The sequence below is a fragment of the Narcine bancroftii genome, chromosome 10, assembly GCF_036971445.1.
Source record: "Narcine bancroftii isolate sNarBan1 chromosome 10, sNarBan1.hap1, whole genome shotgun sequence".
In the NCBI taxonomy this organism is placed as follows: Eukaryota; Metazoa; Chordata; class Chondrichthyes; order Torpediniformes; family Narcinidae; genus Narcine; species Narcine bancroftii.
The window spans coordinates 108,135,171-108,159,550 of NC_091478.1; the positions used below are offsets into that span (position 1 = coordinate 108,135,171).

Consider the following 24,380-nt stretch of genomic DNA (forward strand, 5'->3'; position numbering starts at 1 on the left):
TTGGACTGGAAGTAAAAATGCATAGAAACTTCAATTAAAAATAGCACTCATGTTGAAAAAATGTGATATTAAAGTTGAAGGGCTAGAACTAGCAGCAAATTTCATGCATTTGTAGCCACTGAAAACACAGTGACGGCTGACGAACGTGAAATAATGACACACCCAGTTGCAGGTAAATCGGAACTCGTTTTACTCGAGTCACTCGCATACGCTTTGAAAATACTGAACCACATGTGCCATGTCGTGAGGTCCCGTCCCAGTTCACTAGTCCACAGCACTGCTGCACGTTCATCCCACTGAATCTATACTAGCTCTTAGATCAATTCCAGTTTCTCACTTTATCTTTGGTATCCTACTCTCTCTTGCATACCTGAAAACCTCATTGTTTCTGCTGTCACCTACCTGTACCAAGTATAATTTGAAGATGCCAATTCACCCCTTTAACATCACAGCCGACACCTCTACTTAATTAAAAGCTTAAAGAAATTCAGCATGTCCCCAATGTCTGCCAATTTTTAGAGATGCACCATGGAATGTATTCTGTCCAGATGTATCCCAGCAAAGTATAAATACTATTGTGTCTAAGACTTCGAGAAATTGCAGACGTATGAATGCAGCTTAGGCCATTAAACAAGCCAGCTTTCCTTCTATTGACTATCAAGAAAGCCACCAACATATTAAGAGACTTATCTTCTGGTCATACTCTCCTCGCCCTCTTCAAACATGAGTTTGAAAACAACCAATACTAGATGCTAGTACAATAAAACCTCTGGTATCCGGCACTTATGGGGATTGGTAGGTGCCAGATAAATGAATTTTCTGGTTGCTTGAGATTGTGTGTTGCCTGGATTGGCAAACTAACATTGAGGTGAGCCCATTTTAAAATGTATTTTTTGCCTATTTACTTTCCCCAATTTTTTTTGCCCATTGTTTGAGGCGGCTAGCTGCTCAAATTCTGGATAACAGGATTTACTGTATCATCTTCCTCACTGTTTTCAGATCATTGAATGAGCCTCTCATTAGTAAAATTATACTGTTTTAGCTGAACCTTTTCTGTGCACGCTTTATTTTGCTCCACATGATGTTCTCCAGGATGCGTTTACTTGACAGGATAGCATGCAAAATAAGGTTTTAACTCTATCTTAGCATCTGTGACATTAGAAAATTCAATTCTCATCCATCTTTGGCATATGGGAGGACCCTGGAGTACCTGTGTGAAACCCACACCATCGCAGGAGAAAATGCATGTCGGTTGGGATTGAATCCAAGTTATTAAGGCAACCTGTGAGGAGCTTTAACTCCTACACCATCACTGCCTGTAGATTTCTGAATTATTTGCAAAGTGAAAACTAATATAATTTAAAAAAACACTAAAAATAAGTGTCACAAAATAAAATCAGACACCCTAAAACATATCCCTTAAAGGGGCCCCTTAAATCCCTTGGCTTTTTTGGGGCAAATCCAGTGCAATCCCTTTTCCAGTTCAAATAAAGTCGACCAAGCAAAATGAACAATCGTGTGCACCACTTGATTTCACAGTCTTAAAAACTTTCACCTTAGATGGCACAAACTACTTAAATTTATATGCAAAATCATCTTAATTTCATATATATTGCTGTGTTTGGAGGATGACCATGTGGTATTTGCTCCAAGCACAATGTTCTTACAATGTGTCCATTATCACACTCTGGATTTTGGGCTGTCAGATTTTTGAGCAATTGTGTGTTATATTTACAGTTTTGCAGTAGCCTCATAACACTTTCAGTGAATCAGGTTAAGTATAAAGGTGACGCAGGGAGTGGGCTAAGCCACGTGCCGATCATGACCATTTCTGAATAATCAGGTAGTGGAATATTGGAGTACAGTAGACAGGGTTGTAGAGAGCATTTGTTATATTGGCTTTCATCAATCTAAATATTGAATATAGCAGTTGGGATGTATGGTAAAATAGTTTTAAACTTTGGTGAGGCCAAATTTGGAGTACTGTGCTGTTTTGGTCACCTAACTACAGGAAAGATCTCCATGAGAATGAAAGAGTGCAGAAATTTATTAGGATGTTGTCCGGACTGCAGGAACTGAGTACAGGAAAGTGTTAAACAAGTTAGGACTTTATTCCCTAGAATGGAGAAGAATGAGGGTAGATTTCAAAGGGATTTAAAATTATGAAGGTAAAGACAGTGTAAATGTAGGTTGCCTTTTTCCACTGAGTGTAGGTGTGATACAAGCCAGAGAACATGGGTTAAGGGTGAAAGGGGAACTTTTTCTCACAGAGTGGTGGAAGTGTGGAATGAGCTGCCAGCTGGCTCAATCTTAACATTGAAGCAGAATTTGGACCAGTATATGGGAGAGGTATGGAGGGAAATGGACTGGGTGTAGGTCAGTGGGATGAGGCAGAATAATTGGCACAGACTAGGAGGAACAAAGTGTCTGTTTTCTGTGCTGTAATGTTAGATGATTGTTCCCAGTATAATTCAGGATTTGTCCTTAACTGAAAATGATTTTCAGTTGACACGATTTGACTGTTTACAATTTTTAATTTCATTTGAATGTTTTTTTTAGAAATATATACAACAAATATGTTGAGGAAATAACATGGCCTTCACATTGACCTACTTGTCATTCTACAAAGATTAATTCACTGAAATCAATTCAAGAACTTGCCCATTTTAAATATAACTTTTAAAACAACTTAACTATAAAATCAGTTATGCCAGATAATAGACAGAAACGGCAATAAGAAAAATATAAATAAGACATGCCCATTAATTAATTTGAAGTCAGAAACTTGCATCCACTAAATTTTTGTTTGAACCAAATGTTCTTCATTGTTGCTTTTGTCAACTGATTAAAAAATACATTTTGAAATGATGTAACGAAAAACTAATTTGTCAGAAAAAATGCTTCAGAACAGAACATACTGAAAATGTGAACCAGGTATTATCCTCCATTGTATGTTTTGGATAATCCGATGCTTGTGACCGGAGGTTTCTCAGTTCACTGGATTTTTCTAAGTAATTGCTTTAAGCAGACCCAGAGGCATCCGCAGAAAACTTATCAACGATTAAACAACAAGAAAAAAACACAATGGAAGGTTTTTCAAGTATGAAATAATGTTTAATTCTTATCAAAAATGTGATCTCTGATTACAAATAAGATAAATGCATAAATTTAAGAAACGATCATTTTTTTAACTTTCAAAATTTCTTATAACTGAGAATTTTGGTTAAGTGGTTTTTGGATAATTGGAAACCTACTGTATTCTGAGTGGCATATTGTACATTTCCTATATATGTGGATTGTCGTTTTTCCCTGCTAACTTCCAGTATTTGCCCAATCGATTCTTACATCTCCAATAGTCAATATCTCATTTACTTAATGTGCAAATGTATTTTCTATAGAAGAACATTGTTTCCCAAAGTGCACTGTAGTTTCAATGCTTTGATTAACACAAATAATTTCTTCAAGATTTGAGAGGAATGATCTCAAAATTGGAACTGATGTACACAACTTTTAATTGTCTACAATAACTTTTGCAGTGAACCCAAAAGGTACAATAGTTTGAAGAGCGACATAGTGAAGGTGAAAATTCATCAGTCATAAAATTCTAATAATAAAATCTGAAAATAGGATGCAATTGTCAATTCCCTTTTTGAAATTCTTGCAACAAACAGTACCTTAGCAACAAATAACTTTTTGCAATTAATGAAAAATAATATAGAAATGAATGATTAAAATAGTTATCGAGAGCAGTGAAAATAGAGGAAAAAAGGTAAAAACAATTATCACTTAATCACTGTTCCATGTTTAAAATGATTTTGATATTTATGAGTAATACCTTGTAGAAGTTGTGTACTTCAGGAAACAAAAACACTGGAAATTATTTATTTGTACTCACATTAAATGTAGTTTAAATTTTTTTAAAATCTTGTACATAACTACGTGGCAAGTTGAATGTCAGTATTGAACAGCCATTGATGTTTACATATGTCAACTGCTATCACTTCTAAAATCTCATTTATTTTTTCTAATATGTAAATAACAAAATTCATGGAATACCTCAGTTTGCAATTGTTCAAAAACTTTATGTCAAGGCTCCAAACCTCGAACATGATTCACTGCAAACACTTGAACTTGATCATTAATATTCATTGACCAAGAAATGATGTAGCACATTAATAAGGAGAATATACACCGGGTAAATAACTTAAAGCCATTCTGTTTTTGATGAAAACAATTTTGCAAATATTTATTATAGAAATAACTGCTGAATGCTACGTGGAGGGACACTCGCAACATTTTTAAAGAACCTATGTTTTTTTTAATGTATTCAAGGGATGCTGGTTTTGCAGGCTGAGCCAGCATTTGTTGCCCATCCTTAATTGCCACTGAGAAGAGGTGTGGTGCCTCAGGAAAGCAGCCTCTATCATCAACGACCCCCAACACCAGGACCATGGCCTTTTTCTCACTGCAACCATCAGGAAGGGGGTACAGGAACCAGAAGAGAGACACATCATGACAAAAAACAGCTTCTTCCCCACCACCATCAGATTTACGAATGGACAATGAACCACAGACACTACCTCACTTTTTTCTCCTTTTTGCACCAGCTATTTATTTTTAAAAGATCTTTTATAGACAATTGTAATTTATAGTGATTTTGCACCTTGTTCTGCAGAATCCTGATGCTGCAAAACAGCAAATTTCATGACACATGTTCATGGCAATAAACCCGATTCTACTTCCTGCAGAAGGTGGTGCAAATGGACTACAGAGAGAGTACAGAATTTTTTTTCTGGAATGAAATTCAGATTTTTGGTAAATCATTTCACTTTTTGTGACTTATGGTTCTACTAAAGATAGGAATCCAGTTTTCTTAAATGCCTGCACTGTAGATTTTCTTTGACAAGCTGTCTCAAATACTATTTGCATTGAGCAAATGAGGTTTGTAAAATTGCAAATAAAATGATTTTTGTGAGCTAGGGGGAGGTAAGGCAGTGCTTCATCAGCCACAAACTGGTGGTATTGAAATGAGTTTTTCTTTGTTTCTCATGCTATCCGTTTTAGGATGGCGAGGTTGATTCCAAAACAGACTTACTACCTGTGAGAAATAAACATTTTTCAGAAAATAATTGACGAGCCACAAACAAGGTACAGGTACTCTCCATATTAAGTTAATAGACTACATATCAGCAACAAGCATAAAAAAGCAGCTTAAGTTGAATAAATTAAGTAAAAACCCTCAATGTGGATAACCGATGTCAAAGATCAAATGCATGTAATTAACCAACTCCAAGACGTTTTTTATATTAGAGATTCATGTTTTCTGCAAAGGAGAAGGGATAGGGGAATACTACAGTTTTGAAAGCCTGCACAAGATAAGACATTAAAAAAAACTTTCATTATTAAATGACTCCTGCTTTAACACAATGCTATAAATTAAAATGTACTCAGACATAAATACAAAAAAAGCTCTTTGTTTTGAACTCCATTTACTTGAACCATTGAACATTCTGATGTGGCTCGTACAAGCGAAATATACCATCGTAATACCCTGAATTCTCATCTCATCCTATGATTCCACGTGTTTAATTTTTTAAATCTGTTATATGATGCAATTGTTTCCATTAACTGAATGCCAGCCCTAATCTTGGGATTAATCTTGGGAGATTGGTAATATGACATACTCAATTCTGAGTACTTTCCTATTTGATATGATTAAATTAATCCCCCCCCATCTTTCATAAATTAAAACTAAAATATGGGATAAACAAAACGGAGTGAAACATAGAGGTTATTGACCTTGTATCAGAATTCAAGTGATAACAAAATTTTATCGACTTTAAATGTTAATTCTATTTTTTCCTCTATAGATACTGCTCAACCTGCTGAATGTTTCTAGTATTTTCATGTTTCATTTCAGCTTTCCAACATCTGCAGTATTTTGCTTCCTATTTATTATTTACCCATTGCTTCAGTATTCAAATTGTCTGGTTCTGTCTCATTTATTTTTGCTCATTCGAACTTGATAAATCAATTAAACTTCACCTGAAGATCACTTCATGAGACCACAGATTTTTACTATTGTTTAATGTGATACCTTTCAATAAATTAACATTCGTAGAATAGATTATTTTGACAGTTTTTGGAGTCAACAAGCTATTTAAATAAAAGGTGTTTTGTTAAAATGGAAAAGTAGTAAATTAATGATTCTAATCACCTGACAAAAATAATAGCTGGGTATAGTGCAATAAATTCACAAAATATATTGATCTCTTGCCTACCAATTTCCTAAAAGCGATTTTGAAATTTAGAGTAATTGAATTTTTTTCTATACAATGCAATGGCACCATGGATGGATGAAAAAGGCAGTCTCAAAACTTGTTGTGAGCAGTTCTCTTTTCCTTATCTTTCCATCTGAAAAGCAAAAATAGTACATAATGCACTTTAATATTTAACCAGGACTCTTAAAGCTCATTCCTGTTAAATTTCAACAACCAATCAAACATGACCTGATTTCACAATTCTCACTGGCAGTTTAGAATTGCAAACATAATGCTAGCCCCCTTCAACTCCACTTACCTTTGAGAACCTGGTATAGTTCTCCATAGAGCAGACACACTTTAACAGGTTTATACCAAGATTAAATATTTGTATGTTCATACTTACTCTACAAAATATCATTCGAAGATGTTGGTCACAGGCAAGAATATTTTACCCAATTCTAATCAGCTATTAATTTTTAAACTAACTTTGGATGACCAAGGAATACTCATGTTCAAAGCCTATTTCTTAAAAGTACAGTTTGTGTTGTTCTGTTCAGACATTTTAATTAGAATAACTAATTTTTTTGAAAAAATCAGACATACAGCACCGTAACAGGTCAAGTCCGTGCCACCCATTTTATACCCCATTAACCCACATCCCAGTATGTTTCTGAAGGGTGGGAGGAAACTGGAGCCCCCAGAAAAAACCCACACAGACATGGGGAGAATGTACAAACTCCTTACCGACAGCACGGGATTCGAACCCCAGTCCTGATTGCTTGTGCTGTCAAGGCATTGCGCTAACCACTACACCAGGGGTCACCAACACAGTGTCCGCTAGCACCAGGTCGCCCGCAGGGACCACATGAGTCACCTGTGGGCCTGTTCAAAACATAGCACTAGTCACCAATGAGCTCCGTCTAAAATTTTATTAAATCGTGTAACTATTCTTTTTGAATTGACGTAGATTTGAAAACGAAAATACTGGTCCCGGCAGCGCGAGTCGGGCCGGCGAGGGGGAGAGACTGGCAGCGCGAGTCGGGCCAGCCAAGGGAGAGAGGAGAGCCCGGCAACGTGAGTCGAGTGGGCGGGAGACCAGCAGTGCGAGTCGGTCCGCAAGGGGGGGGGAGACCGGCAGTACGAGTCGGGCCGCGAGGGGGTGGGGGGAGATGGCAGCGTGACTGGAAAGGGGTGTGGGTGGATAATGCAAGACTCTCAGAGTTGCAGTGTCAAGTTACACATTACAGTCCACTGGTGAGCCAGGCCTGCAATGCCAGGCTTCCCACTAACAGACAAAAAAACATACCACGTTGTCAGTGGCAGTGCCATAGCAAGGTTAAATTCTGTTGGAGTTGATAAGTTTTTATATTAAATTACCCATCTTTTAATGCTTATTTTTACTGACTCCAACAAATTCAAATATTGAAAAATTGTGACAAGTGTGTACATAAAGCATGGCAGATAGGATGATTTTGTTAAAAATGCTGCAGATTTGGCAAAATGTGAAAAGATTTATTTAAGGATCTGAAAGAGTTGATTTTTGTTAAATCTTACATCATTGATAACTTGTACAAACATGATTTGTTAAAAATGGTCAGAGTTAGTGGCGAGTAAAACTGGGACATGAGGATTTCCTATGAAATGTTGCAAAAATGATCATTTGAAAATGAAACAGTTGCAGAGATTGTTATGTTGAAACGTATCTCTTTCCTCCCTTGTTAAATCATTGCTAATAATTATTGTGATGAATCATTAACGTGATCAGTGTCTTCTCATATCATTAATTATAATATATAATTAAAGGTAGACCATGCAACTTGGTATTTCAGAAGTGTGTATTAAACTGGTAGCCCTTCATATTACTCAGTACCCTTGAAGTAGATCACCGTTTCAAAAAGGTTGGGGACCCCTGCACTACACCAACTATGCTGCCCCTTACAGTTAATCTGTAAAGTATTGTTAATCTATGTGGGGTGGAAATTTTGCACTGACATGTTTGCATTTCTGAACCTGCCCAATGAACATCTCTCTTCCTACTTTATTGAAATCTAATTAACTGCTTTGGATAAAAATGACAAACTACGTGCCATTATTAGGTCAATTAAAAGTTTTGTGTTGGCTGGCTTTGAAGTAGACATTGCATGTAGTAATGGGTTTGATTTTTAATTTTTGGAAATCTTTAAACTGACCCCCAAATGCCTACAGAACTGAAGAGTGCATAAAGACAGGAGTGAAACATGGAAAATAGTTAGGATTCTTACAAGTTCAAAAGGGGTTAGGGGCTGAAGTAGGTTAGGACTCTGGGCAGACAACAATAGAATGCCTTTCCAAATGGTGCTTCACTTACATTAATGGGGATGAGACTATTCCCTACCCTATAAATGCAAGGTGCAATAAATTAAAACTGCTCGTGATCCCTATGTGATATCTCTTTCATTCAATTTCCTAGATACTGTGAGCAGCTAGTAGTTTCACATACATACCTCCTCTTTGGAACTTCTGGTAGTTGTTCCCTCTGACCTCCACTCCTACCAACTAGCAATGTGTTGGAATCATATAACATTGGCTCACATGTTTGCTTCTGACGGGATGCACTGCTACTATACAATCCTTCTAAAGTCCGCTGCCTTACTGGGGCAGTATCATATAATGGTTCCACAGGCCATTGCCGTAGCTGTTGACGTGAGGAATAAAGTTCTTCTTCACCTACCTGCAATGAATAATGAGAGGAATTAGTGTTAATTTAGTTAAATGTCACATCATAATTTTTCAAGGCACAGCATAAAGGAGACACAGTATAAATAACCCTATCTGATTAGTTTAAATCAGCCATTCTCAATGGGGACCCTACAGGTCCTCCTGGGGGCCACAGCACATTTAAATTATAGCTTTGTTTCCGTTTCACCTCATGTAACTCTTTTTGATTTTTATGTCGTCAGTAGGAGAGAAGTATGGAAGAAAGCAAAACTTCACTGCTTCACAGGCAAGGGGACCCCTTCACTTTGAGCAGAATCCTAGGTTGAGAATGGCTAAATCATCGTAGAATGTCAGAGTCTCTCTTGCCTTGTGACTGAAAGACGCTGCAATTCAATTTCTTGTTTTAAATTCACTGAAATTCTTCACATATGAGAAAAGGAAAACATACTCTGAAATAACCACTTTATAATTTTAATTTAACCTACTTATAAATTTATACATACTTACATTCTTATAATTTAATGAATTCAACATTCATTTTTGTATTACATTAGTTATATTATTTCTGCATCACAGTATCTTTGAATAGTGCAAGTACCATCCAATGATATTTCTCATGTAAAGATGAGGTAGAGTCTGACCACATGACTGGCTACTTTACAGGGGTCGAGGAATAACAGAAAATGAAGCATACACAGAACAAGGTCTAACTAGAATTTTCTACCAATAAAATTAATACAACACAAATTTATTATCCTATAAAAGATCCCACAAGTGAAGATGAAAATCTATTCCTTGATTCTCTTCATATCCAGCCATTTTCCTTCATCATGGAGAATTTTAAATGGTATGTAATGAACAAGGTGGTGAAAGATATTCGCCAAAAGTAAGTTCTTTTTTTAATCTGATTGCCTGAGCTGGAAAATGCTAAATGGAAAATAATAAATGTACCAAGCACCAAGTTAAAGCTGGAAATTATTTGAATTAGGAAGATAGACATTTACCCCTAATTGATTAATTTCACATTGGACAAGAAGAGCTGCTAATTCAATATCTTCATTGTAACCATTTTTAAGAGGAACAGACCTGTAACCTGGCGGAAAGAATGGAAAATAAACACTTATTAAACATTTAAAATTATTTTCACTGGACTTTACAATTGATTTTTCATTACATTTTTAAAATGGCTTCACATAAAACTCTTTAGAACCAACAGACACACAGGAGACTGCAGATGCTGAAATTTAGAGCAAGAAACAATCTTCTGGAGGAACTCAGTGGGCCCAAGCAGCATCAGTGGGAGAAAAAAGATTGGTCAATGTTTTAGTTGGAACCCTTTCCAACCCACAACGATTCCAACTTTATTTCTCTCACCAATGCTTCCTGGCCCACTGAGTTCCTCCAGCAGATTGTTGGTTGTTCTTTAGAAACTAGTTCAAGCACGTGCAATGGAAGCAGAAGCGCTTCCTAGAAAGTACTTAAAAATTGAGGGTTAGATGAATTTGAAATCAAACTCTTCAAAGTGTATGTGGTAAAATAGTTGTGTGCAGTCACGTGTTCAGTCACATCGGTGAGGTCGCTGTGGATTTTGAGGAGGGATAGACAACTGCTTTCTCACAATGCTCTTATCTGACTCAACAATCCTCTCTATCAAGTAAAATTTGTTACAATTGCTTTGGCAATAGCTAGCAAATGTACTGCTATAACTTGGAAGTCGGATATTGATTTGGGAATGGATCGATGGCACGTGGAAGTTTGGAGTTGTATTGCACTTGAGAAAATTACTTACTATTTAAGAGATAAGTACGTGTTTTTGTGAAATATAGAGCACATATTTACAAATTGCTGGTATTAAAATTTAAATGAATCTCAAACATACCCTTTCTCCTTTTGGTCTCTATGAATAAATGTTTAAAAGTATTGGAAAGTGAAGTGCTCCAATGTGGTTGTCTTGTCTTTTTCTTTTTCTCTTTTCTTTAGTTTGTAGGGGGTTGGGGGAGGGGGGATTTAGAAGGGTTTTCTTTCTTTTGTATTTTTTATATAAAATAACATTTGGATTAAGTTTTAAATATTGTAAAATGTTTTTTAAGTGGTTTTACATTAAATAAAATATTTAAAAACTGTCCTCATAATTTTGAGATACAAATGTATATGAATTTATAGCCAAATTCTGTGGGCTTTGGTCCCACTTCCATGCAACTTCTACATTAAAGGACACCTGGACTGGAGGAACTCAGCCAATCATTTAGAGTCCAAAGGATACAAAGGTCTATTAATGACGTTTCGGGCCTGACCCTTCTTCGAGGAATAAGCAGAATGAGCAAAAAGCAGGAAATCTCAGAATATAGACAGGGCCGGCTGGGGGAAGAATCCAGACCAACAAGTGTTAATTGGATATGATAAGGGGAGAGGTGAGAATTGATCATGTCTGTGGAAAAGGAGACAGGGAAATGGGAAAGCAACGTAGCTGGGGGAAGGCTATAGGGGAGGAAGTGAGGGTGATGGGGGGGGGGGGGGTTTAATGAAAGCCAGAGAAGTCAATATTAATGCTCTCCAGTCGGAAGATGAGGGGTTGTTCCTCCAATTTGCAGCTGGTCTCAATCTGGCAGTACATGAGACCATGGACAGATGTGTCAGCAAGGGGATGGGGAATTGAAATGGATGGCCACTGGGAGATCCACGCTAATGCAGTGGACAGAGCCGAGGTGCACAACAAAGTGCTTTCCCAGTCTGCGCCCAGTCTCTCCGATGTAGACGAGAACACAGCGGGAGCTCCAGATGCAGTAGTTGACCTCTGCAGATTCACAAGTGAAATGTTGCTTCACTTGGAAGATCTGCATCCGGAGCTCCCGCTGTGATCTCCTCTACATCAGAGAGACAAGGTGCAGATTGGAAGATCACTGTGTTGAGCAACTTGGCTCTGTCCGCTGCAATAGTGTGGATCTCCCTAGTGGCCACCCAATTCAATTCCCCATCCCATTCCCTTGCTGACACATCTGTCCATGGTCTCATGCATTGCCAGAATGAGACCACCGCAAATTGGAGGAACAAAAATCTTCTGACTGGGCCCCCTCCAACTGAATGACATTAATAGCGATACCTCTGGCTTTCATTAAACATCCCCCACCCTTTATTCTTCATCTGTCACCTTTCCCTAGATCTGTCTCTCCCTTTTCCTTGTTTCCTTTCACAGAGACATAATCAATTCTCACCTCTCCTTATCATAACCAATTAACACCCTTTGTTGGCCTGGACTCCAGCCGACCCTGTCTGTATTCTGAGATTTCCTGCTTTTTGCTCATTCTGCTTATTTCCTGAAGAATAGCTCAGGCCAGAAATGTCAGAAATAAACCGTTGTCTCCTATCGATGCTGAAAGGCGGCTGAGTTCCTCTAGCATTTTGGTGTATTTTTACTACAATCACAGCAATTGCAGACTTTCATGTTTCACTCTGTCTATGGGAATTATCCTGTGGGGAACATAGCTGAAATATGAACAAAATTTATAAATGTAAATTACCACTCTTGACTTTGGTGAAGATGTTAGAACATGTTCATAATGACTACGAAGTGGTTTGCTAGGCCATCTCAGACAGAGTTAAGAGTAGATGATTTGAATCTAGAGTTACGTGTAAGCCAGTCCAGGGAAGGATAGTGAATTTCTTACATTCAAGGGTATGAGTAAAGAAGATAAATGACCATGACTGGTGACTAATTTTTTTATTCCAGAATTATTTAATTAGCTGAATTTTAATCCCTTGATTAGTTGAATGGAATTTAAACATATTCATACTCCATCATGGATCTCTACTCATCTGGATTACCAGCTCAGTGGGGTGACCATTATGTTACCATACCCTGGTGATTGGCAATCTCTGTCATAGGTACTATTAATTACATTGATGACTAACCTTTAGTTGGGTGAGTACATACAAAACTGACTTGACAAATTTGATTTTCCTTTCTTGCATTATCAACATGTGCAAATGTTCCTAACTTATTTTATGTTCAGGATTCTGTTCATGGAATTGAATTTATGTTCTCCACATTGGAGGCAGTAGCAAGATACTACATCTTCAGAACTAAACTGTAAAATTACAAACAGAAACCTCTTTATAGAAGCCTACAAACAATACAGAGTAAAACTTGAAAATCTACAGGCGCTGTGATTATAGTAAAAACACAGAAATGCTGGAGGCACTCAACAGGTCTTGCAGCATCGATTGGGGGTAAAGATATAGAACCAATGTTTCAGACCCGGAGCTGTTCATCAAGCGACAAGGAGGTTGGATTTATGGGGGATTTGTTCCTCATTCAAGAACTTGAAACATTACTACAATCAATGTTGATGTTTGTAATGTATAAGATAAACTAGAACTGGTTCATATTTTATACTGTATGCTTCTAATATCAGAATGACTATTTAAATGAAACTTTTAATCATCCTTCAGCTGCATATTGCTCTGATCTCATTTCAACACCACTCATTTCCGAATAGATAATGCCAACACAAAAGACATCACAGAATTATAATTAAACAAACAATTAATTAAGCACTGGAGCAAAATTGTGATTAAAATGTTAAGTTTTACTAAGTATTTTAAAGGCAAAAACTGATTGAGGTGAGGAGGTTTAAGGTCTAGATTTTAGATCAATGACCTGGTGATTTAATTTGAGGATTTTCAAGAGGAGGACTTTGATCTTAAAGAGTCATCAGGCTGAATGAGAATGTGGACATATACAAAGGGAACAAGTTAAAATCAGGTGTGATATTTTCAATATGAGGTAAAGCTAAACTGGGACTGAGGAAGTTGACAAGCACAGGGGTGGTGAGCTCACAGGAATAGGCAATTTGAATGACTTCAAATACGCAATGATGAATGAGGGACAAGAACAAGGAATGGAAAACTCATCATGGATGAGAGTTTATACAGTAGTCGACTTAAGGCAGGAGATGGTACTGAGGAAGGAAATGGTACTTTTCGTAAGTTCAGTGTTTTTTTTCTATGTTTAAGCTTATATTCAAGTGTACATTTTCAAAAATTCTATAAATTCTTTATAATATCCAGCTATATCACAATAAACACAGATGCAAGGATGACAAGAAAAAGTGGAATAAAGGGTGTTGTTCTCACATAAATGCCTCAAATGGCACAATTTTAAAAAGGTAGACACCAAAACAGTCGCTAAGTTACTCAGATGTGTGGAATTGATGAACATATTTATATTGGTTAAACAATGCATGGGAGTGGCTTGAAAGCTCCCAAGTTGATGGTCAGCCAATATAGTTTCTGGATGCATTGAGCAGATTGATCCTTGAGGTGCCAGCACTGGTGGAGGCTCTCTTGTTGCCTCATAAAGCGTGTGTTCCCACCGTGGAAAGTGAGATCAATTAGCATTTTAGGGGAGGACCTGACAAAAGGTTTTCAACCTAAAATGTTAACTGTGTCTCTTTCCAAAGATGCTGCCTGTCTTACTGAGTCTTTTGGCATTTTATATTTTTATAACCATATCACAATTACAACACAGAAACAGGCCATTTTGGCCCTTCTACTAATGTTAGTGTAGAGTATTGACCATCAATGACAATTAACCTATGGACACTACCTCACTTTTTTTCTTTTTTTGCACTAGCTCGAACCTTTTTTTTAAATCTTGTATTTTATAGTAATTTTGCCCATTGTTCTGCACAATACTGCTGCCACAAACCAATACATTTCATGACATGCTCATGGCAATAAATCTGATTCTGATCAGTTGTACATATAGGGATCCATGATTAAGGGCAATTATCCCTTCCAAGAATCTTGAAGCACAAGCGGGAAGCTTTAGGCTTCTAGAACCTAAAGGCATAGCAGTTATTGCAAAGCTATTACAGCACCAGTGACCCAAGTTTGAATCCGGCACTAACTGTAAGAAGTTCTCCCTCTATCTGCATGGGATTCCTCTGGTTTCTTCCCACTCTTCCAAATGTACAGGGATTTTAGGTTAATTGGGTGGCACGAACTTATGGGCTGGAAGGGCCTGTTACTGTGATGTATGCCTAAATTTGAATTTAATTGTACATTCTCCCTACTGATTTTTCTGCCAAAGTGAACTCAACAAATCTTTGCCTTATTTTCTAGCTAAGCATATTTCTGATGTTTAACATAAAATGCCTGCTTTTGCTGAGATTTTGATCTGTCATACTAACCAGTTTTGATTCCTTTGATGGGATAAGTGGCATGTGCTAAGAAATTTGGATCACTGAACATATCCTCTTCATACACAACAAATCGGAGAAAAGCCAAAGAGGGATCATTGATGATAAATTCCTTATCTGTGTCTTCAGTCCCTCCTGACCAAACTGGATTAAGGCCATTATCATCTGGAATATAAACAAGGAAGTGATTTAAGATTCATTGGTCATCATATTAAACTGTGTGTATATATTTAATATATTAATCTTCAAACATTTGAGCACAATCAGTTGTTACGAACCTGGGGGGACCACAAAACCCAGCAGCAATAGATATTCACCAAGAAAAATGGTTACTTCAACAAACGTTGCTTTTAATTATCTTTCAGCATGAAAATAGAATCAAACTTTAACATCTCTATTGACTCACTGAACCTAACTTAACCTCCTTCTCATTCTAAGCGCATGTGTATGTAAGTTCAGAAAAGTTATTTGGTTCACAGTCCAATCTCACTTCTCATTCCTCCATGTTTACTGCTTGCAGGCAATTCTTAGACTGTGCACAGAATTTAACATTCATAAAGTTGACCAGGCTTTGATGCTTGAAAGGAAAATGGTTACCGCTCAGGAAGGTTCTTGTCAGTTTTCAGAGAGAGATTTGTTGTTCCAGGACATCCACAACTGATGTACTTCCATCATTCACCTCAGTGTCTTGCTGACAAAAATTGCCCAATCAGGGTTCTCCAGATGATAACCTCTTTCTTTCAGGTCACCACTGAGTTCCTTTTTGTTTCACTTATTCCAAGTGAAATATTAGACAGCCAGTCCTCTCCTTTTGCATGAACCACAAGGGCTTTGACCAGGCCGTCTTCCAAAATGCTTTCCACAAGCTTGCCAGCTTGTCCTGTTTCAGTTCCAGCTACTTCTGCTGGCTGTAGCACTATAGAATGATTTCTGTCTTTCTCTCTCTTAGAGATAAAAGCCTGTTTGACCCTCTCTGCTTGCAAAACCACATGACCCTTCGAGAACAACAAGTTCTCTTCCAGACAATCTGCGGCTCCAGCAAGATCTTTCATCTGTTGCCTTTTGTAAACAACAGTCCATTAGTGAAGTCTCTTGAGCATTCTGCAAAGCTTTTGCAAAAGCTCTGAGGCCCCAATATGTCTAGCATGGAGCAGAGCTCCAGTATTTTAAATAAGATATGTTTTAAAGTGTTTGTATGTAACCTACTCTAACAAACCTTTCCTAATTTATTTCCCAAAAACATATCTATATACTCTGTCACACAGTGCAGTGGTTAGAGCAATGCTATTACAGCCCCAGTGATCCTGGTTCAAATCGAACACAATCTGTCAGAAAAGCATTCTCCCCATGACCCCATGGGCTTCTTCTAGGTGCTCTAGTTTCCTCCTATGTTCCAGGCGTACAGGTTAGTAGGTTAATTGGTCACATGGGTGTATTGGGCAACATGGGTTTGTGGGCCATAGGCCTGTTATGGTGCTGTGCCTCTAAAATAAAAAAACATTTTAAAAAAATTAATATAGGAATATATTATGTAAAACATACCTCTGCTGACCACTAATTCAACCTTTGACTTTTACTAAGATGCATGTCCATGCTGTTAAGAACTTTGAATTTCCTTCGGCCCGTTTGCTTAGCCAGTTACAGCAGGATGTTTACATGATTAAATTTCATTTTCCTCTCAGTTTCTAACTGACGTACTGTGTATTTCCCCTTTTGCAATCATACCATTCAAAAGAATTGTACCCTGACCAACTTGGTAAAGAGGCAATTTGCTGCAGGAACAAACAAGTTCAGGAAGTGGAATGTCCAGTCTACGCTCAGATGATCCAGCTCCCACTGATCTCTGTATCAGTAACAGTTAGGAGCGCTACAATCTGCAAGCACTCCAGGAGTTGGCAGAGGCTAGTTTCCTTCCAGATATTGGCTGAGAGATCCAACTGAAAGATTCATGTATCATGACGATGGAGTTAGTTCTGATTCACCAATGATGCCACTGCAGTCGAACAGTATACAGACGCTGCCCCTGGTTCTCTAGGGGTGCGCATGTGCAACCAGCCCACAAAGGAGATGAAGGTGCGCACAAAAGGTGAGTCCTCTCAAATAATGGGGTGATTAATAATTAGACTTACTGAGAATAATCTCTTAGCTAACTTTCTGTTAACTAGTTAGTCAGTTAAACAAGTAATTGGCCATATTTGTATTAGAGTAAAATATGCCAATATAGTTTTATTAGCCATGAGAGGAAGACTGTGCCAAAATTATCTGGAGACAATTTCACGTTTACATTTGCACAAGCATTCAATGCCCACATACTTTTGTCACAGGAAAAAAATTTGCACAACTGACTATTAAAAAATTAGAGGGAACATTGGACACTACTACAGTAAGACCCTGTTATCTGGAATTCAAGCCACCAGCAAAAAAAATTGCAGAAAATAATTTGGCAAAAATACAGAAGTTTAAAATTGGCGCCACCTAGTGGTTAGTTCACCAGTCCTGAAGTTTTTTTAATTTAAGACATTATTATGAATAAACCCAATCTGCATAAAGTGGCACGGTTACTAGAGGTGCTGCCTCACAGAGGACCAGGGACCTGGGTTCAACACTGACCTCTGACTCTCTCAAAGTGGAGTTTTCACCTTTATCCCTGTGACCATGTGGACTTCCTCCCGTTTTCACCTATATCCCCAAAACGTGTGGGTTGGTGGGTTCATTACAAATTTGCTGAAATGTGGTGATAAATGGCAGAATGTGGGGAGAATGAATTAATGCAAAGACTAGTGTAAATGATTGGCTGCTAGTCAACACTGACTCAATGGGATGAAGGGGCTGTTCCTCTCATCTGTGTGATTATTTACATGTGCTTAGAGCTTGAGAACAGCAGGGAATGCAGAGGAAAAGAACTTCTTCTGGGTAAGCATCCCTCAAAGAGATTTCGCAGTGGAGCAACTGAATGGAGTGAAACATGAAAGTCTGCAAACGGTGCGATTGTAGTAAAAACAATCACAGCGTCTGCAGACTTTCCTGTTTCACCATGTTTATATGTGCGCGTGCACTCGCGCACTCATTCAGACACACACTCACACACAGATGCACCCATACACTTACTTATCACCACTGTCTTGAACTTCTTGTTCTCACTCTCGTTATCAGACCCACAGAGTTCCACTTCTACAAAAGGACAAACTATACTCCTGCCAGGTTTGGGTAGATGGCGGGCACCAAGAAGCTGAAAGGTAAATGAGAACACTAAAATCAAGAATATTCAACCGTATTCAAGCTTAGTTACGAAAGCACAAAGATACACAACCCCTTTCTAACTCTGTTATTGTTATCATTTATTTATTGCCACATATGCTGAGATGATAATGGAACAACCGGGTTTTGCAAGCTCTTGCATTCGGAGAAAGCGCAGCAATGAGATTCACATGGCACCATTCTAATTTGTGATGCTTGCACATTCCAGAGAATATTTTGAGCTGAGATAGGGTGTGACTTAAGTATATGCTTCATTCTGTTATTTGAATTCATATCACGGAACAATGACATTTGCTAAGAACATGTAAATGGCCCTGCTTTGGCCCTGCTGTGAAACGATTTCAGAAATGCCGCACTTCATTTCGTGATGGAGTTAAAAGAGGAAGGTTGGATACTTTCCATGAGATTGATTGAATGCACAAAACCCTCTCCAGGGCAAAAATAATCGTTGTTAGAAACAGGCAGCATTAGAAAACTGGAATTTATGTATTAACAGTTGAACTTGGTCATTTCATTTTGAAACATGCCAGTATTGATGTAATATGACAGCATGTAACATTGCATTGTTTTTTGTTCTTTTTCCTCTGTTCCCTCTGCTTCACTACATTGGTTCTCAGTTTATGAAGGCATCTAGTTTAAGTTGCTCATTCTTGTTTCCAGGTGCATTCCTGACCCTCTCCATCTCTGTAATCTCCATTTTGACAATGCCCTTAACTATTCTGTGTTCCTTTGAAGGTTGCAAAACTTCTCTCTCTCTAATAATGGTGATCATTTTTAAACCAAAAATTCACTTTATTCTTTACCAAAGAATCTCAAAGTCTCTTCCAACCTTTAGTTTTGTATCCATACATTTGTATCACTGTACATTTTGTTACATTAATTTCTCTTTACATCATTGCCACCACTGTTGCATCTTGTCGTTACACCCTCTCTGTTTTTTGAAAGGCTTCTCCTTGGTCACAGCTCCTCAACACCCGGTAACAGAAGGAATCTAGACTGTGGTCTTTCCTCATAGTGCACTCACTTTGGCTCAATGTGTCCCTCAGCATGAACTCCTGCCACGTGGAATGTGCCTAACAGCAGCATTCCCACACTGACGTCTCCGTGTGTTGAAAGACCAACAGGATTTAGACAGACCAAAAGGAGCTTTTCACTGTGGTGATGGTCTTCCAATAATTCCGGATGTCTCGCTCTGTGTGCGTCCCCGGGAACAGCCATACCTTGTCACGCTCCACGAAGGAATGATCCGTGACAAGGACCCTTGCATTCGTCTCCACACAATGAGCAAATCTGAATTCTGCAGAGGTGGGCAACTGTCTCCACTCCACCGCAGTCATCTCGGGGACAACATGCATTGTGGATGAGGTTACAATTGTACAGGCAGGATAGAACTGGGAGGATTCTTCTCACCACCAGCTCAGGCCATATTCTTGTCCTTGTTTAAGGATGAGGTATTCTGCCAGATCACCTGGTCAGTCTGCTCCAGGAACCATTCCACCTTGTGCATTGAGTCCATGCTTTCAGTTGCTCGTGTATAAACACCTTCAAACTTTTGCTGTAATTTCACAGCCCCTCCTTTGACTGAATGCTATTTGTTTTGAACAATGGAGCTCCTAAGAAAATCCTGGATATATTTGTCAAATTAAACCTTCAGTTCAAAATGTATTGATACAAAGTTTCAGCAGCTAAAGGATGTGGAAACCACATCATTAGGGTAGTGAATTCTGTTGATTGGTTGGAAACTATAGTTCCAGAAGTAATTATTAAATCACATTTTATACCTACATGCAACTAGCAAGAACATTGTATAGCACTTTCATGAACATATGCTTATCTATACACGTACTAAGTACGCAGGATTAAAATGTTAGGCAAAGAGGTAGATTTTAGGAGAGCATTATAAAATGAAATGAGACCCACTGAGGTGGCTAGCATTTTAATACTGTTCAGTGGTTAAAGGATGATATTCAGTGTGAGATGTTTAAGGTACATTAACTGAGGTAATTACTGAATAAGTTCAAGACAAAAACATTAAATTTACCCAAATGATTCACCCAGTTCTGCAGAGATCTGTTCTCCAACCCCTGCTCTGTGAATTTTATAAATAACCTGGATGAAGTAGAGGGATGTGTCAGTAGGTTTGCAGATGTCACGAAGGATGGAGGTGTTATAGATAATCTAGAAGGTTGTTATAGGTTCCAACAGGATATAGCCAGGATGCAGAGTTTGGTGGAAAAGTGGCAGATGACTTATCCATCCGGATAAGTGTGAAGTGATGCATTTCACAAAGTCAAACTTGAAGGCAAGAGTACATGGTTAATGGCAAGATTCTTAACAATATGAAAAATCAGAGCAACCTTGGGATCCAAATCCATAGCTCTCTCAAGGTTGGAGATTGACAAGATAGTTAAAAGGCTTCTGGTATGCTGTCCTTCATTCGTCAAGGGATTGAGTTCATGAGTCGTGAGGTAATATTGCAGCTCTATAAAACTCTGGATAGACCACACTTGGAATATTATGTTCATTTCTGGTCAGCGCATTACAGGAAGGATGTGGAAGCTATGGAGAGGGTGCAGATATTTACCAAGATGATGCCTGGATTAGAGAATGTGTTTTAAGAAGCAAGGTTAACAGAGCTAGGGCTTTGCTCTCTGGAGTGAAGAAGAATGAGAGGTGACTTTATAGAGGTCTACAAGATTATGAGAGGCATTGATAGATTGGACAGCCAGCACCTTTTTTTTTACCACAAACACTAGAGGACATCTGTACAAGGTGAGGGGAGGAAAGTTTAGGAAGATGCCAGGGGTGAATTTTTTTTTACACAGAGTTTTGGGCACTTGCAATGCATTGCCTGGGGTGGTGGTGGTGGAGGCTGGTATGATGGAGGTATTTAAAAAAACTCTTACACAGGCACATGAATGCAAGAAAAATAGAGGGTTATAGGTGTGAGGTAGGGAAGGTTTTGTTTGTTGAGCAGGTTTCTATTGGTTGGCATAACATTGAGGGCTGAAGGGCCTATACTATGCTGTAATGTTCTGTGATTTTAAAATTGCAAGATGAAAAAAAATTGTCCAGTTTTTAATTATAAAAATTACTTGCAATCACTTGTGAAACCAAGAGGCTAGCCACAATAGTCTTATGATCATTCTCTTCAATCACAATATTTTATTGCATAAGTATCACTATTGTAAATATGTGCAGATTTAAATTCCTTACTTTTATTTTAATGGAATATGATCGTTGTTTAGTTGGATTGTCACTCCTCCGAGATTCAGGCTGCAGTAGATATCCACTTTTTCCATTCATAGAAAACAAGGCTTGATTCAGTTGCATTGATCTATCTGTAGTCAAGTTGAAATGATATGTCAGAGAAATCTGCAAAATACTGCATGCAGTTTCCGTTTCCTCCACCTTATGCATGGTATTTTTCCACAAATTAAGTTATCAGCTTATAGCCACAGAAGCAAAAAATATGTGGAAAACATCACATAGAACAGGGAAGTATTATCAATACTGTATGTCACGTCAATTTAATTCATATATTGAAGATTGTGATTAAGCTAATTAATCAAGCAAAATGTAGAGTACCTGGTGTTTGAAAATTTAGAGCTGCCATCTGGGAGCCGTGTTGCCATAGCAGAATTGGGTCATAGTTGGAGGATTCAATACGTTGCCCTTTGGGGTAGATCCTGGAAAGTTGCTTACGATTATATTCCCGAAACTCTTTGGATTTTTGTTTGAGGATAGCTTCTACCTTATTTTCTGCAAATGATCTTATTTCTTTGTAATCGATGCTATCTTTTGCTGAAAGGAAATTATTGCATTTGTAATTAACAAGTTACATTTGTCCCTTATCCCAAGTAACTTTTTAACAGCCCTTTTGTGAACTGGCGAGTGCATGATTTATAACATAATTAAAATTTCCCACTTCAGCAAGGATGTAGAAAAGCCAGTGTCAAAACAAGATTAAGTGAGGTGCATTGGTGTGTGTGGAGGTGGGATATGTTCAGTATTACATCTCATCTGAGGGTGGAATTTACAAAGAATGAGTTGGACAAATGATATAGGATGTTAAAATATTTTTAAAATTTAGACATACAACACAATAACAGGCTCTTCTGGCCCATGAGCCCGTGCCGCCCAATTATACCCAATTTTGTTTTCATTTACAACACTTTAGGAATCGATTCTGATCATTTACACTTATTCTGCCCAATTGCACTCAAATGTCCTACAACCCCAGCTATGTTTTGAACAGTGGGAGGAAACCAATGCAGTCACAGAGAGAATGTACCAACTCCTTACAGACAGCACTATATTTGAATCTTGGTCGCTGTAATAGCATATTGTGCTAACCACTACACTATGCCCAGGGGAAATGGGAGATAAAAGTTTTATCATGAAAATTGCAAATTGTACTCCATAGCCAAACTAATCGATAAAAACCTACTGGATTTTCACACCTGGATAACTGTGCAAAGAATTTGATAGTTAAAGCAAAGGAGCAATTCAAATCTTAGAAATGGTGCAGAGAATACAAATGAGAAGTTGGTGTCTTGTATCATGTTGGAATGGTGAAGAAGTGCTGGAGAGACATGATTTCTCATTTGGGAAAGGAAACATGAAGGAAATTATCATGAGAAAGTAGTGAAAATTTTTCATGATGTAAGCAACATTGGTTTAAAGCGATAAAATACTGTCCAGATATTAGGGGGAAATTCCTTTCACAAGTAACCAACATAGTGTGGACAGTTCCAGGCATTTTTTTTTTTAGCAGCAAAACTCTCTGAAGCATTCACTGAACAAATGGATGCAAACATAGGGTTAGAGGATGAACAAGGTTTTTTCCTTATTCATACTCACTGTGATCTTATTCTTATGAGAATAATATCCTGTATTGTCAGAGGAGAAGAGAGAGTCCCTTCTCATTTTTTTTAGCCATTATTACAAAGTTAGGAATGATTGAAGATATCAGGAACTGAACAGAGTGAGACTTGAACATGCAACCATGCCCAACTATTTCAATAGCACCTAGTGATTCATCACTACTATTCAGAAATGATTTAAGTTACTATAATCATTATAACTTTTGTTCAAATTAAAAACACAAGAACGCTGGAGGATCTCAGTAGGTCTCGCAGCACCCGTAAAAGGTAAAGATCTATAACTGATGTTTTTAGCCTGAGCCCTTTCTTCAGGTATGAAGAAGGGCTCAGGTCCAAAACGTAGGTAATATATCTTTAACTCCTATGGACACTACAAGACCTGCTGAGTTCCTCCAGCATTTCTGTGTCTTTATTACAATCACAGCATCTGCAGACTTTCATGTTTCACCAGACAAATTAAGCAATGTTATCATTTCTGCTGTTTTGTTACGAGGATACCGGGAATATATTAAGTGATAAGATGGTTTGTTATGTTTCCATATTAAGGAAAGTCTTTAAATTCACCTAAGTTATGGTCTGATTTTAAAAAATTACCAGTTGGAAAAAAGTCTTTGCACTTTGCTGGCCTGCAGTACACAACTAAATCAGACAACTCTTTGGCAATCTGTTGTTTCTTCTCCATTTCATTTCGATTCTCCTCCTGTTTAAACAGAGCTCAAATTAGGTTTTGTACCATTCAGGATAAAATGAATATATTATTCTTATGTATGTAATGTATTTCAAAAATACATGATTAACTTATAGAAAAAAAACATTCAACTTGGTTTTCCTTAATGGACTGGGATTGGACGTCACTGGGAAATATTTTGCTTGCATCTAACCTAGCAAGCCTGGAAGAATGAAACACATTTCAGTAAATCACCTATTATTCTTCTAAATTCCAGGGAATATAAATCTTATATAAATCTTATCCAACCAGTCCTAACTGTTTAGGGCACATCTGTCATTCCAGTAATGTTTAGAGATTTGTACTGTGTTTTACGACTCATTTTATTGTCCCGTTCCAAGGTTCCAGG

General features: G+C 37.8%; 1 protein-coding gene across 4 annotated transcripts in view; it reads right to left on the reverse strand.

Moving 5' to 3' along the window:
- Nucleotides 1-3,092: 3,092 nt before the first annotated feature.
- Nucleotides 3,093-24,380, reverse strand: part of plcg2 (phospholipase C, gamma 2) — a 141,440-nt gene continuing 120,152 nt past the window's right edge. For 2 of the 4 annotated variants that reach the window (XR_011346031.1, XR_011346033.1), the window contains 9 exons: nucleotides 23,899-24,004; nucleotides 22,007-22,222; nucleotides 21,635-21,759; nucleotides 18,269-18,389; nucleotides 15,152-15,325; nucleotides 9,965-10,053; nucleotides 8,747-8,973; nucleotides 7,008-7,145; nucleotides 3,093-6,414 (listed from right to left, as the gene is read on the reverse strand). Coding sequence is in view for 1 of the 4 variants with exons in the window: in XM_069902218.1 (XP_069758319.1) it covers nucleotides 6,372-6,414; nucleotides 8,747-8,973; nucleotides 9,965-10,053; nucleotides 15,152-15,325; nucleotides 18,269-18,389; nucleotides 21,635-21,759; nucleotides 22,007-22,222; nucleotides 23,899-24,004 (1,101 nt within the window). In the remaining 3 variants the exon portion in view is untranslated. The remainder of the gene's footprint in view (nucleotides 6,415-7,007; nucleotides 7,146-8,746; nucleotides 8,974-9,964; nucleotides 10,054-15,151; nucleotides 15,326-18,268; nucleotides 18,390-21,634; nucleotides 21,760-22,006; nucleotides 22,223-23,898; nucleotides 24,005-24,380) is intronic. The other 2 variants (XR_011346032.1, XM_069902218.1) reach the window with 2 other exon arrangements.